This window comes from Ascaphus truei, chromosome 5 (genome assembly GCF_040206685.1).
Source record: "Ascaphus truei isolate aAscTru1 chromosome 5, aAscTru1.hap1, whole genome shotgun sequence".
NCBI lineage: Eukaryota > Metazoa > Chordata > Amphibia > Anura > Ascaphidae > Ascaphus > Ascaphus truei.
In genome coordinates, this window is record NC_134487.1 from 258714924 (window position 1) to 258730864 (window position 15941).

The window sequence follows — 15941 nt, forward strand, 5'->3', positions numbered from 1 at the left end:
GTATGAGGCTACTGAATGCTACTTTCTAACACATTTCACTGAGTTGAAGAACCTAGAGCTAGAAGTAGACAAGGCAATGTCTGAAAAATGCAGGCATTTATCATAATTTCATCAATATATATATATATATATATATATATATATATAGCAGAAAATAGCCATGTTAGTCCAGTTGCGATAGTGCAGAATAAATGAGTTCTTCAGTATTAGGTGATACCTTATTGCTTGACCTGAAGAAGAGAGGAGAACTCTCGGAAGCTTGCCCTATGACATAAATTGTTAGTCCAATAAAAAAGGTATCACTTATACTGAAGAACTCATATATATATTATATATATATATATATATATATATATATATATATATATATATATATATATATATATATACATACATACATACATACATATATATATATATATATATATATATATATATATATATATATTTTTTTTTTATATATATATATATATAGTGGCCAACAAAAGTGTCATAGTGTCATTATATGAGAAATGTATTGAAACAGCTACAAATTAAACCCACCACAAAACCGATAGAGTGCAGCAGTTTTATTGAAAAAGTCCACAAGTATGTGCAATTTCTGAAAGGTTTTCAAATACATCAGACAAGGAGTAGTTATGGTTATGAATCCGTTGACTATGTGAATTCTTCAAATTATAGAAACACTGGAAAAATGCCATTCACCTCTCATTATAGAGCTCATTCAGCCATTGCAACACCACATTGTAAATTCATTTATACAGTCAATGCAATGTCTGCAGCAAGATGTTCTAAACGTGGGAAATCTGCTAAAGCTAGTTTTACTTACATCTGTTTAAGGATGCATAATTTAACATCTGTGTACAGGCCTTTTGAAAACAAGTTGAAAGAATTTGAAAGGTTTAAAATAATTTAGAAATATATTTAATCTAGTTTTCAGAACTGTTGCACAAACAGACATGGACACATGATGCATTACAAATTAGAATTCCTAATAATTATTAAAGGGTTGGCATAACAATTATTGTAATCAGTTTTTAATTTGTGTGAAATCTTACATTTCTATTATTATTATTTTAAATAACTGTTAAACTGTTTTGTTATATTGATCATCAGAAGTACAGTATATAGATATTTAGCATCTGTTTGCTAAACGGTCTTCAGTAAATGGGTACTGAATAAGCCTGCAATATTACCAGTGATACGATTAAAGTATCTTAAATGTTATAGTAGTAAAGGTTGCTTAAATAATTCAGATGGACATGAATTTAATATAAATCATGATTAAGCAATTAACAAAAGCTCTTTGACAGCAACCATCAACCAAGGTTTTTAGGATTTTTCTAATTGACACCTAATAAACCAATGAAGACACAGTAGCTCTAATTAACACCACAAAACCTACTTACACGTACACGTGTTGCCCTGAACATCTGGCCTGTTGATTGCTCTGAAGGATTATTCTTGTGGTAACCAAAATAAAAATTCTTATAATTATTTTACATTTTTATATGAAGTTAGTAACCCTATTGGTTATATATAACAACATAAACACGCAAAGAAGTCTTACAGCATTTGTATAACGTGTTTGTAGATTTTAGCTAATTTAGTAGAACTGAAGCTGTAGAATTGATCTTTTCAATGCAAATGTCTAAACGGTTCTGTAAACTGGGCTATTTTAAGACTTTGAAAATTGTGTTTCACGAGGCAATTAACAGTGAACATTACCTTATGAAGAAATAACAATATTATAGATTTTTTTTCTGTGTTTGAAAATGTCAATTGGTTTTATAAATATCGAAAATTACTGTTTTGTTAATTACATACATAAACTTTACTTGCATAAGTGTTTTTCACATACTTTATTATGTAACTTGTATTGGGATTACCATTTTTAATCATACAGTAGATTACACATTGGTGTTAATGAATTGAGTAGATGGAAAATAAGGTGATACATATACTATAAACCATGTATGCGCACTAACTTTTTATTGATGTTTAATTTTTTCTTCTCAATTTATTCCATTAACTTTTGCTTTAATGTAGTCAACCTCCAATATCTAACCTTTTCCCAGTACCTAGTGTACAATATTAAAAAGACAACTACCTCAAGATTGCAATATGTAGCAGCCCCATCCAGCACCAAAGCGGCTAAGCTACTGCATCTTCATTTTCACTTTTATTACCAATCTGTTTTAGAAAACATTATATATCAAAGTACACATTATATAAGTTATGGTGGGTAATAAATTGACACAAACCCTCCACCATACAGTGCACAGCAAATAAATATATCACTTGTGAGAACATTCACATCTCAGGCAGGTCTGCAAGCTTGCTTTTCAACATTATATCTTACCATGCAGTGCTTCCACTGCAGCCAGGGATTCTGGGAAATGATATGAAAAGAGCACACAGTGTCGTCTAAAGTGAAATATAAATGTTTAATAACATGCTAATGAAAGCTACATATTTATTAAGGGGGCTTAATAAAAATAGATAATGTATTTTTCAAAAATGTCTCCATTGTTTTTTTAACTAGTTTTTAAACATGCATTGCCAGTAAAGATTGTGTCTAATATTTCTCACACATTTCCTTAAAAGAAACATAAAAACTAATTGTTTTAGTGTAAAATGGAAACACTGTAAGATTTTAAAACTACATTATAATGTAGTCCTTACTTGTAAATCAAATTATTTTACAAAGGTAATTTACGGTAGGATCACTGGGGCATTAAAAATGTAATAACTTAATTATTCTGTTTATACTTGTTTTTCAACAAAAAGCAGCATTTCAGAATATTGCTCTTTTTATACCAAAAATTAGAAAACGTCACATATAACACAGAACTGACACTGACCATAAGTTTATACATTGCTTTCTTTATCATTCTTTCATAAAAATGGAAATCAATAGTAATTTACTGTGCTTAATGTTTTTTAAACACAAAATGTCTATTTACAAAGAACAGGAAACAGGACAATAACATTTTTTAATGGGAATGAAAAACTAAAGTTTTTACATTACAGTAAGTCTCTGATCTAGTGATCAATGCATCTCATCAAAAGAATCAGAGAAATTGTATTGGTACAAGTTTATCAAGGCATTATGCCTCGCACAAGCATTACGCTCTGCAGAAGGCAAGCAAAGCTTAAAACTCTCTTAGGAATCTCAGTTTAGAACATTATTTAACATTTATTATTAAAGATCCCTGCAACACATTGCCTTGCATTGCAGTGAAGGTTCATCTAACAAGTAAGAGACGACAGACATGTACAGTAAATGGTCTTCAAACTCTTCACTGATTGTAGCCTGCTTCTACAGTAGGTCAGCGCCAACAGGCGAGAACTAGTGAGATAACAGAAGCAAAGCAGAATCAGAATAGTCACTGCACTTTTTAAAGGAACAATAACCAATACTTGTTTGGACTACAAAAAATGTAACCTTATAAATGAAAATATGTAATTCTTTTTCATCTACAACCCTTTAACTTCACAATCTATAAGCTAGATGGGACGTGGATACCAAGGTATGAGAATATATCAGTTAAAACAATTGTTTCCTTTTAGTGCCCTTTCGAGGAGCCAGAAAATTCCAAATTGCTTCATCTGCATTTGGTTATCATTTTTAATGAATCAAATCAGCCCGTTTATCTTAAACCTTCAGCTGCCCAAGTTGCCTTAAAAAAATGCCATAATACAATTCAATCATCTCTACTGGCAATTAAATCTCTGCTTCATTTTTGTAAACAATGAATAAATTAGAATTTAAATCACCCCCCCCCCCCCTAATGTACGGTATATTGAAATACCATATGCTTCTTTGTTTTGTTTACTGATCTGATGCAGGGCCAGTCTGCAAAGAAGACTCACAATATTATTTATTTAATACTGTACCTTTGTGAGAGGACATCCAGGGTACGTCTATGTAAACCTTGTCATAAGGATTGTTTATTTTCTTCAAATGTTGTAATACAGTTAATATGCTCATCATGTTGAATTTATTATCTAAGGTCATGATTTAAACTGGAAAAAATACAGTATCTGCAGTTAACAAAGATATATTGAGTGCATCGACAAACCTTTTTTTATTACTCTGTAATGCATTTTATTTAAAAAGTAAACTTTTGCATTACTCTGTACTAGAATATTTTTTGTGCAATTTTCACAAAAGTTCTCAATGCTTGAAAATAATCAACTTTTCACCAGAATGTCAAAATATCACCACCATTTTGAAAAATCTTGTGAAAATTGGAGCAAATGGCATTATATAAAGGGCTAGCTGACCATGCACATTGTCATTCAATGCTCTGCAAATGTTTTAGGTGAAGCTTGCTGGGATAAGCAAGATTTGTGCTTTTCCACTCTATTCCAAGGCAAAGACAATAAAAGAAAATGAGGGGAAATTATTATAGCCATACCGATTAAGTTACTATACAAATGATGTAATTAATTTGACTATATAACATACAGATGTAAAGAGTAACCTTGTTCCCAGAAATAACCCAACATATCCCAGTATAACTCAGAATATCATAGAGTATCTAAAGGATCACAATGGTAATGTTGGCACAGTATATTCCAACATCTAACACAAATAGAGAACAATGTAGCTCGCTACATCTGTAATTTTCAGACTATAGGAAAATTATTGTCTCACAGTAACTCTGGTTTGCCCTCTTAACCCTCCATTTCCTCTCACCCTATTACAAGAAACGGTTTGGAATATCTTTTCAATCTACTGTTTTCTCTCTAATTTCGGTATTTCTAGATTTCAACTGTATTGTACTGTTCAATATTAACAATCTCAGGCAATGTGCTAAAATGCCAACACATTGAAAACCCATTAAGTTCATTAAATGGCTCAAAAATAAGACTTTCCTTATTGACACATTGCTGTGACCTGAGCACAACCCTACATTAGCCCAAATAAAACATATTTAGCAATTGTGATAAAAAGATAGCAGATAGAAAGAGAAGATACAGAAGAAAATTCAATAACCACATACAACTAGTTTCCATTGCCTGATTGTTCCCTTTGGCAGGTATTTTTAAGATGCATAATGGAAGAGGGTTAGAAAAAAAAGCAGATTGCTTTGTCTTTTCATATCCTTAAGGCATATACAATGATACTCAAGAAAGTGCAGTCTGAATGAATCAATTTTCATGCATGAGAACATACTATAGATAGGAATGCTAGAAAAATGAAGATGGATCATATCCATCAGTTACCTAAAACAGCACAGGCAGACATACAAAGAAAAGCTAACACTGCATATGGTACAGTACCATTGCTCTATTTTGGCCCCATATGGATGCATGCACTTGATTTTATATGCACTACAGGGTACAAGTTAATAAAATATTTACAGCATTTTACATGTGCTCTCCAAATAGACAGGTTGAGAAGTTTTTATTATGTTATAAAAAGTTTATTTTCCTCCCCTGCTTTAATCCAGTGAACAGGTGACCAGAGTATGATTGAAAATTAAATGTTAAGTCCACTTAGGACACAAAAACAAGATACAAGGATGGTGTGAATTCATACAGTAGCACAATGAACTTTCCGTACATTTTTTTATTTAACCCACCATCTCTATAAGTACTGTAACTATGCTTTCAGTGGAGATTTGTGTTCCTATAATATAATACAGCAGTGTTTAAGATTTAACTTCAACATCTGAATGCTCCGTTTTAATGTTTACAAAAATGTTACTCCCCATTTTAGATGCCATACTGAATTATGGCCCTCAGTAATCTGGATTATATAGAAGATAAAATGTGTATTGTCATGAGACTCATGATACACATTACAAATTAATTTATAAATGAAATTATTTAAGTGTTATAAGGCTCATGTCACTTATCCATTTCCATGATACTGTATGTTGCTATATTTTAAAGGTAGAGGTATGATACCCAGTACACCAAATTAAACAAGCAGAAGGCAGTTGGGAAGAAGATTCTTGAGTACGAGTCAATTTTGGCAACGCGGATGTGTATTCTTCCGTGCCTCCATGCACCAGTTCGGCAATCCTCAAAACAGCAGAAGAAGCTGGCACAGTCTTTACCATCAAGACATTCATACCCATACTCTTCATCTCTCTCTTGCAGGTGTGTTGCATTATTCATCTGAATAGTTGCTGAACGTGGACGAATATCAATAGTTGGTGCCTAGTCATAAATGATTAAGAATAAGAAAGAATGAGGAAAGCAGAGTTAATAAACACATAATAGCATTGTTTCATCTCATAAGACCATTGTGACATACTTTATAAATACCTGTAAATGTAAATCTGTAAATGTTCTGAGCCAAACTCATGTCATAATTATATATATATATATATATATATATATATAAAATCAAAAAATAAATACATGATACCGTTCTGTGGCTAACAAAATGCTTTTATTTGTGCGAGCTTTCGAGATATACTGATCTCTTCTTCCGGCGATGTTACAATGAATGAAGCAAGCAAAGGGTATACTTAAAAACAGTGTCTCTTGGAATGTTATCTATCTATATATATATATATATATATATATATATATATATATATATATATATATATATATATATATATATATATATCCCTTTTTATGGACTAAAGTGGAATTATTTAAGTTACTATACATGTAAAAATGTGTTTTCATAGAAATCAAACCTAAAAGTAAAGTACTGTAGTGCCGATGATTATTCGAAAACAAACCTGGGGCAATCACCAAAAAGACCCAGTTACATGCTGGGCACATGCTGGGCACATGCTGGGCACATGCTGGGCACATGCTGCAACATTTCACACATTTCTGCAGACAGACTAATGGCCCATCGGGTTAACAGCGGGGGTCCCTGGCAGTCCCATTCAAACTGAATGGGACTGCCAGGAACCCCCGCTGTGTTAATCCGATGGGCCATTAGCCTCTGCAGAAATGTCACTGAAATGTACCCAGCATGTACCTGGCTAGTTTAAGGCAAGTTTTAGAATACTCGTTGGCTCGTATGCATCTCATTTTAGGGTCAAAATTTGTTGTGACCTCATCAATTCTAATCCTTTAATTAATACAGTACTTTCCACTGGCAGCCATTGATATCAGGTCCCACCTTCATCTTAAATCTGAAAAATGTTACAATAGCTCTGGAGCAGGAGTTTCAAACATATACGGCCCCACGGGCTGAACTTCATCCGTCCCGAACACTATGGCTGCTGTGACCGTGAGTACAGCACGGGGCAGCAGCTTTTAGGAGCTGGTAAAAGTGGCATTGTGACCTGCTCCTTCTGTCCCTGCCATGAGGTGATGGGAGGCAGGTGCTAGGGATGGCTTAAATGAGGGATGGGACAGCGCGAGGAAGGGGGGGTGTCCCACCCCATCTGTCCTTGCAGTGAGGTAAGGGATGGGAGGTGCATTCAGTTTGCTTGCTGGCACATGTAGCACCAGCCCTGCTAGTGAGGTTATATAGTATTTTTTGGGGGGAAGTATTAGCCAGCTTCCTGTGAAATTAAATAGTTTAAAAAAAGGGTGTGTAAGAGAATGAGAGAGGGTGAGAGGGTGTGAAAGTGAGGGGGATGTAAGAGCTGGAGGGGGAGTGTAAGAGATTAAGAGTGGGAGTAAGAGTGAGGGGGGATTTAAGAGAAGGGGAGTGTAAGAGTGAGAGGGGTGTAAGAGAGTGAGGGGAGAAGTACCAGTATACTTGTACACTTGTAGAACATTTGGGTAACAGTTGGTCTCATTTGAAATAAATGATCAAAAATCAGATTATTTGGGTTCAACAAAGACTTTAAACTTTAGAAAGGCAGGTTTAATAAACTGAGTACTAATCTACAAATGAATGAATTGGGATGATGTTTTTGCAGGGAAGAATGTGGAAGATAAAAAGGCAGTCTTTAAAGCATTGTTAAAAAAGCACACTTATCAGTGTATACCATTGGGTAATAAATATAAAATAAATAAGTATAAACCAATGCAGCTAAATAAACAGGTAGGGGAGGAAATGGAAAAGAAGAGGCAGGCGTTTTGATTTTTAAAGTCAGAAGGGACGGAGACATCGTATCAGAATTATAAGGAATATAACAAAAGTTGCAAAAGGGCAATCAAATGAGCAAAAATAGACAATGAAAAAAAGGATTTCAATAGAAAGTAACATCACCCTTAAAAAGTTCTTTAAGTACCTTAATAACAAAAAAAAAAAAAGGAAAGAAAATATAGGACTCTTTCAGTGTGAGATAGGCAGGCAGATTATTGGAGATAATCAAAAGCATAGATATTAAACAAATTATTTGCCTTTGTGTTTACCAGAGAAGAATCAATTGCAATAGTAGTGCTGCAGGAGGAAGCCCCAACCTCTACATTAATGAACAATTGGTTAACTATGAAGAAGTTCATAGTTGGCTTCATAAAATTAATGTAAATAAGGCACCAGGCTCCAATGGCATACATCCAAGGGTACTTAAGGAGTTAAGTTCAGTAATAGCCAAACCTTTACATTTAATATTCAATGACTCCATTTCCACAGGCTCAGTACCACAAGATTGGCAGAAAGCAGATGTGGTGTCTATATTTAAAAAGAGAGCTAGATCACAACCGGGAAATTACAGACCCTTAAGCCTAACATCAATAGGGGACAAGCTACTTGAAGGTTTAGTATGGGATAATATTAAGGAATACCTAATGGAAAACAAAATTATTAGTAATAGTCAGTGTGGATTTATTGAAGTGCAGGTCATGCCAAACTAACCTTAATAGTTTCTTTGAGGAGGTAAGTAGGAATTTAGACCAGGGTAATGCAGTTGACGTGGTCTACTTAGGTTTTGCAAAGGCTTTTGAAATGGTTCCAGTGTTAGTGTACAAAATAAATCAAATTGGACTCTGTAAAAATATTTGTACCTGGATTGAAAACTGGTTGAAGGATAGACCACAGAGAGTTATCATAAATTGAACTTTTTCAGGTTAGTCTTAAATTGTGAGTAGAGTACCTCAGGGCTCGATACTGGGATCCCTGATTTTTTTACTTGTTTATTAATGAACTTGAGGTTGGCATAGAGAGCAAATTCTCCATCTTTGCTGATGACACTAAATTGTGTAAGGTAGTAGAATCAGAGCAAGATATAATTTCTCTCCAGAAGGTCTTTGATAGACTGGAAACTTGGACAGTTAAATGGCAAATGAGGTTTAATACAGATACATGTATGGTTATGCATTTGGGAATCAATAATAAACAGGCAATTCATAAATTAAATGGGGATAAATTAGGGGAATCCACAAAGTCATGCAGTAGCTGCAAAGGCAAACGCAATCTAATCTTTCATTAAATGGGCAATGGATGGAAGGGAAGTAAACATAATTATGCCCTTTATAAAGCATTTGTAAGACCATACCTTGAATATGGAGTATCATTTTTGGCACCACTCCTTAGAAAAGACATTATAGAACAAGAGAAAGTGCAGAGAGGAGCCACCAATTAATAAAGGGGATGTATAATCTGATTTATGAGGAGAGGCTAGCTAAATTAGATTTGTTTACATTAGAAAAGAGGCATCTACGAGGGGATATGATAACTATATACAAATATATCTGGGGACAGTACAATGAGCTTTCAAAAGGACTATTCATCACAAGGGCAGTACAAAGGACACAGGGTTATCCCTTAAGGTTGGAGGAAAGGAGATTTCACTAGCGACAAAGGAAAGGGTTCTTTACTATAAGGGCAGTTAACATTTGGAATTCATTACCTATGGAGACTGTGATGGCAGATACAATAGATTTGTTCAAAAAAGGTTGGCCATCTTTTTAGAAAGAATAGGTATACAGGGATATGCCAAATAAGTAAACATGGGAAGGATGTTGATCCAGGAAGTAATCTGATTGCCAATTTTTGAGTAAGGGAGTGTGTAAGAGAGAGAGGGTAAGTGTGAGAGTGACGGAGGGAGAATTTAAGAGAGGGAAGGAGGAGTGTGAGGGGTGGGAGAGTGTAAGAAAGGGGAGAAGCAGGAGATGCAGGTAAGAAGAAGAATATGTAGGGGAGAAGCCGTAAAGTATGGGAACATGTGAGGGAGAAGCTGGAAAAGAATAGAGCATATAGGGGAGAAGCTGGAGAGGAGGGGAGCATGTGAAAAAGAAGCTGGAGAGGACCATGTGGTGGTGAATGTGGAGAGAAGGGGAGCATGTGTGGAGAGGTTAGAGAGAAGGGAAGCATGTGGAGAAGAAACTGGTGTATTTTGACAATTGATGGTACCACATATGAAATGAGTTTGACACCCCTGCTTAGACGCCATTGCATACAGTATGTGCACTGGTATAAATCCAAATACACATTTTACTACTAGAGGTGGACACATGTGTCAAAGTTCTGTTAGCGAAGCATTTGACACATTTGTGTAAACATTTGAAAACCTGTGAATATTTCTTGTCATGGTTTTCCAATAATAATCAACACAAAAATATTTTAATCCAACTAATATGTAATCACTTTTTTCTTTATTGAAAATATATATTATTTTGTTACTTTTGTCTCGATGTATGTTTAGAAACATTTGTCAAATTATAATGCAAAAGAACAAAGTGACAGATTTGTCCATTTCAAACGGGATACAAATATTAAAGCTTGCAAATAAATGCGAGATTCACGGCTGATTAAAACTTTACAAGTCTCTGTTTACTATCACCTGTTTATATATCGAATCAAAGGGTATTGCCACTATATTCATGACATTCAGACTTTCATTAATCAATTAAACCCCTCCCTGCTCCTTTTAGAATACTAGCTACCTGGAGTGAAACCACAGTACAATAACTGGACGTACAGGTTACTAAAAACAACAATATGTTTGAGACAAAGAAATACCGGTACTTAGCTTGAAGCAACTTTTACCCACCCTCCTTCAAAAAGGGCTTACCATTTTCACAAATGACTCAGATATCTCAAATAGTAAGCAATCCCACTACATGTTCACAACAACTTTCTGTACACTTGTGGGAGAAATGCATTTGCAAAGAGGCTACCCACCCAATTAAAGCACCTCAAGTACCCAGAATGCTTTGAAACTTGAAATTCTCTGCCATGCAGCTCTAGTCATGAACACTACATTATCTACATCAGATGCAAGAAACTGTTCATACAGTACATACAGTAAATACAACTCTGCTCCAAAAACAGAACACTAGGTCAAAACACTCCCTTCTCTGTTAATAGACAGACCACATCATGTTTGTTTGTATGTGTGCGCTATCCAATTCATTACTACACTTTACTACACTTTCAGCAACTGCTAAATCCATACACCATTCGTAAGGCAAATCTTACTGCATAAGGACCAGAGCTCCATTTTCACAAATACAAGTACTGTAACTCAATCTGATTTTACAATTTGTATTCTGGTGGTAAATATAGTACCAATTGTTTTCTTTTTGTCATTGAAAATAAAAAAGGAAATTATTTTAGTAAATGTATCAAGATTTTTCAAACGATTTGGCATACTGTATATCTAATATCTTCCATTTAATCCTTTGGTTGCCCCAAGACATAGGGCCTCATGCAGTAAGCCCCGATAAGGCTTTTTCGGCATTTTATAGCCGTTTTTTGCCCTCCTGATTCAGTAAGCCCCGATAAGTGGGAATTATCGGCAACTTTTCTTGCGAAAAAAATTTTTTCGCCACCCGGCTGCCGATAAGCCACTTATCGGGACTTTTTTTTCCCGCCTGAATTCAGTAAGCCCCGATCAGCTTTTTGGTGCTGATCGGCAGGCCAGATTGGAGATTTTATGGCCAATCCAGCCCGCCAACTAAAGTTGGCAACTTGCTGAAGGAGAAGCATCGGCAAGGGCGACACTTAGGAAAAATCAGCCCTTTTTCCTGCCTGTGATTGATGCCGGGGGTCTCCGGAGCTGATACCCGCACCGGAGCCCCCCGGCATGCATCCGAGGCAGGAAAAAGGCATTTAAAAGCCACTTCATTACCTTAGCGGCTAACCGCTAAGGCAATGAAGGGGTTAACCCACCGTGCCAGCGTTATTGTGGGTAGCGGGGATGGGTGAGGGGGGTATTTGGCCCTGGGTGTGAGTTTAGGACTTGCGGGGGGGTTGCGAGGGCACTTAACCCCTTCACGACCGTAGCAGTTAATACCGCTACGGTCCTGAAGGGGTTAAGGCCTCCCGCTACCCACCCGCAAGCCCTAAACTACCACCGTTGGGGCTAATACCCCTTTCACCCACCCCCACTAGCCACAATATTAAAAAAATACACACCCCAGCCCCACAATAACTACATAAATAAATAATTATATTATATATATATATATATATATATATATATATATATATATACCCAACAACACCTATACCCCCCTAACATACTGTATAGTAATTGGTACAATGACTATTATCCACAAAAGGATAATAGTGCAGTTGTCCATTTACAATACATACACAACAATAAAGACTTTAAATACATATAGCACTCACCCATGTCCCACTGCCACGATGAAGGCCATCCTCATCTTCATCCTGCCCATGCCCCATCCGCTTCTGCAAAACAAACACAAGAATTACAACATCCAAATTAATGTCCCCTAACCCCTTAATCACCATAGCGGTTATTAACCGCTACAGTTATTAAGGGGTTAAGCCACCATCACCCACATACCCTCCCCCACAAAGCCCCCCAACCACCCTCACCCAATACCCACAGGGGAGTCCTACCAAATACCCTTGGGCCTAATACCCCCTCCCCCAGCACATACAGTACAATAATGTGCCAAATAACTATTATCCACATAGGGATAATACATTATTTGGCCATTATTAAACACATTCAATAACGTTAAAATGTAAATAAAATTGTACTAACCTCATCAATAAGAAGTCTCCGTCGCCAGCATCATCCTTGGGGTCCGTTGCCAACATTAGAAATAGCCACAACATTTCAATATCATTAACATAACACTGAACCCCTTAATCACCTTATCGGGTACTAACCTGAAAGGTAATTAAGGGGTGAAGCCATCCTGCAATGCCTACAACAGTTATGCATAACATCTTCAGTGAAATAAAAACCAATTGCCTAACCAAATTCCATTTAATCATTCAATCTGTAGGCTCACATGCCTCATAAAACATTGCATTTACAGTGTATACATGTAGCATAACATGTAAACTGCATGTACACGCTGCAAATCAATGTTAACAATACAATAATGCCACTCAAATCGCCATACATCACAAGAAGTATATTATTTAATACAATAAACTCACCATCAATGAATTACCACACAGCAATTACATCCCTAAACAATTAAAATACCATCCATACCAATTACACAATGAACTAAAGCTATCCTAACAGAGAACCACTTCAAAACATAGAAAAAAGTACACCAACAAATACAATATACTAAAGCAAGGCTTTCCATATCCTATTGTACGGCCTGGAAGCCCAAAACTTACATCTGTCTAAAAATAAAATACATTTAGCACACATCAATGCATAGCCACAATGATTAACAATACAGAATTAGAAGCTTTAACAACACTATCATTTCTTACCCTGTATATATATCTGTACACATACATACAGACATACATACAGTGGGAAGAAATGATATGCATTATAAAAAATGAAAACATGAAAAAGCAACACAAAAAACAGTTACATTAAGTACATTTCTTTATTTAACTTACCATTACTTGCCCCCACCGACTCCCGTTGATCAGCTTACTCACGAACCAATCCACGACACCATCCACGACACCATCCAGGAACAAATCCACGACACCATCCAGGAACAAATCCACGACACCATCCAGGAACCAATCCAAGAACAAGTGCAGGAACCAATCCAGGAAGCAAGCCACGAAGAAATCCAAGAAACAATCCACGACACGATCCAGGAACAGGAACCCATAAAAGAAAAGAAAAAAACAAATTAAACATTAAAATAATAAAACATGACAATCAAGGGTTGTACTAGTTTTATTCTTAGTGAATCTGTATTACAATACCTTGTTCCGGGGTCTTCTTGACATCCGGTGCCACGCCCTGGTCTTCAATCTTCAGGAGGAGGTCCGTCCTCCTCGGCATCTGCCTTCAAAATGAGACGACATAGGCTTTTATAGGCCTATGACGTCACATTTGTCGTCATATGGTTCCCACGGCCCTGATTGGGCCGTGAAAACCATGTGTTTTGGCCGATGTAAAAAAATTGATGACGTCACTTAAAGGCAATGCCAGCACAGCCAATCAGAATGGCTTTGCTGCTATTGCCTTTAAGAAAACGTCATGAAATGACACATGGCCGGACTCACATGGTAAGCCAGCCAATCAGAGCGTGGGAACTCCATCCCTACTCTGATTGGTTCAAGTACCATGTGAGTCCGGCCATGTGTCATTTCATGACGTTTTCTTAAAGGCAATAGCAGCAAAGCCATTCTGATTGGCTGTGCTGGCATTGCCTTTAAGTGACGTCATCAATTTTTTTACATCGGCCAAAACACATGGTTTTCACGGCCCAATCAGGGCCGTGGGAACCATATGACGACAAATGTGACGTCATAGGCCTATAAAAGCCTATGTCGTCTCATTTTGAAGGCAGATGCCGAGGAGGACGGACCTCCTCCTGAAGATTGAAGACCAGGGCGTGGCACCGGATGTCAAGAAGACCCCGGAACAAGGTATTGTAATACAGATTCACTAAGAATAAAACTAGTACAACCCTTGATTGTCATGTTTTATTATTTTAATGTTTAATTTGTTTTTTTCTTTTCTTTTATGGGTTCCTGTTCCTGGATCGTGTCGTGGATTGTTTCTTGGATTTCTTCGTGGCTTGCTTCCTGGATTGGTTCCTGCACTTGTTCTTGGATTGGTTCCTGGATGGTGTCGTGGATTTGTTCCTGGATGGTGTCGTGGATTTGTTCCTGGATGGTGTCGTGGATGGTGTCGTGGATTGGTTCGTGAGTAAGCTGATCAACGGGAGTCGGTGGGGGCAAGTAATGGTAAGTTAAATAAAGAAATGTACTTAATGTAACTGTTTTTTGTGTTGCTTTTTCATGTTTTCATTTTTTATAATGCATATCATTTCTTCCCACTGTATGTATGTCTGTATGTATGTGTACAGATATATATACAGGGTAAGAAATGATAGTGTTGTTAAAGCTTCTAATTCTGTATTGTTAATCATTGTGGCTATGCATTGATGTGTGCTAAATGTATTTTATTTTTAGACAGATGTAAGTTTTGGGCTTCCAGGCCGTACAATAGGATATGGAAAGCCTTGCTTTAGTATATTGTATTTGTTGGTGTACTTTTTTCTATGTTTTGAAGTGGTTCTCTGTTAGGATAGCTTTAGTTCATTGTGTAATTGGTATGGATGGTATTTTAATTGTTTAGGGATGTAATTGCTGTGTGGTAATTCATTGATGGTGAGTTTATTGTATTAAATAATATACTTCTTGTGATGTATGGCGATTTGAGTGGCATTATTGTATTGTTAACATTGATTTGCAGCGTGTACATGCAGTTTACATGTTATGCTACATGTATACACTGTAAATGCAATGTTTTATGAGGCATGTGAGCCTACAGATTGAATGATTAAATGGAATTTGGTTAGGCAATTGGTTTTTATTTCACTGAAGATGTTATGCATAACTGTTGTAGGCATTGCAGGATGGCTTCACCCCTTAATTACCTTTCAGGTTAGTACCCGATAAGGTGATTAAGGGGTTCAGTGTTATGTTAATGATATTGAAATGTTGTGGCTATTTCTAATGTTGGCAACGGACCCCAAGGATGATGCTGGCGACGGAGACTTCTTATTGATGAGGTTAGTACAATTTTATTTACATTTTAACGTTATTGAATGTGTTTAATAATGGCCAAATAATGTATTATCCCTATGTGGATAATAGTTATTTGGCACATTATTGTACTGTATGTGCTGGGGGAGGGGGT

The 15941-nt window shown here is 36.2% G+C and overlaps 1 protein-coding gene across 4 annotated transcripts in view; it reads right to left on the reverse strand.

The window, feature by feature from the left end:
• Nucleotides 1-554: 554 nt before the first annotated feature.
• GABRG2 (gamma-aminobutyric acid type A receptor subunit gamma2) overlaps nt 555-15941 on the reverse strand; it is a 297737-nt gene continuing 282350 nt past the window's right edge. For 2 of the 4 annotated variants that reach the window (XM_075601921.1, XM_075601920.1), the window contains one exon: nt 555-6177. In XM_075601921.1, coding sequence (XP_075458036.1) covers nt 5902-6177 — 276 coding nt within the window. In that variant the 3' untranslated portion in view covers nt 555-5901. The remainder of the gene's footprint in view (nt 6178-15941) is intronic. The other 2 variants (XM_075601923.1, XM_075601922.1) reach the window with 2 other exon arrangements.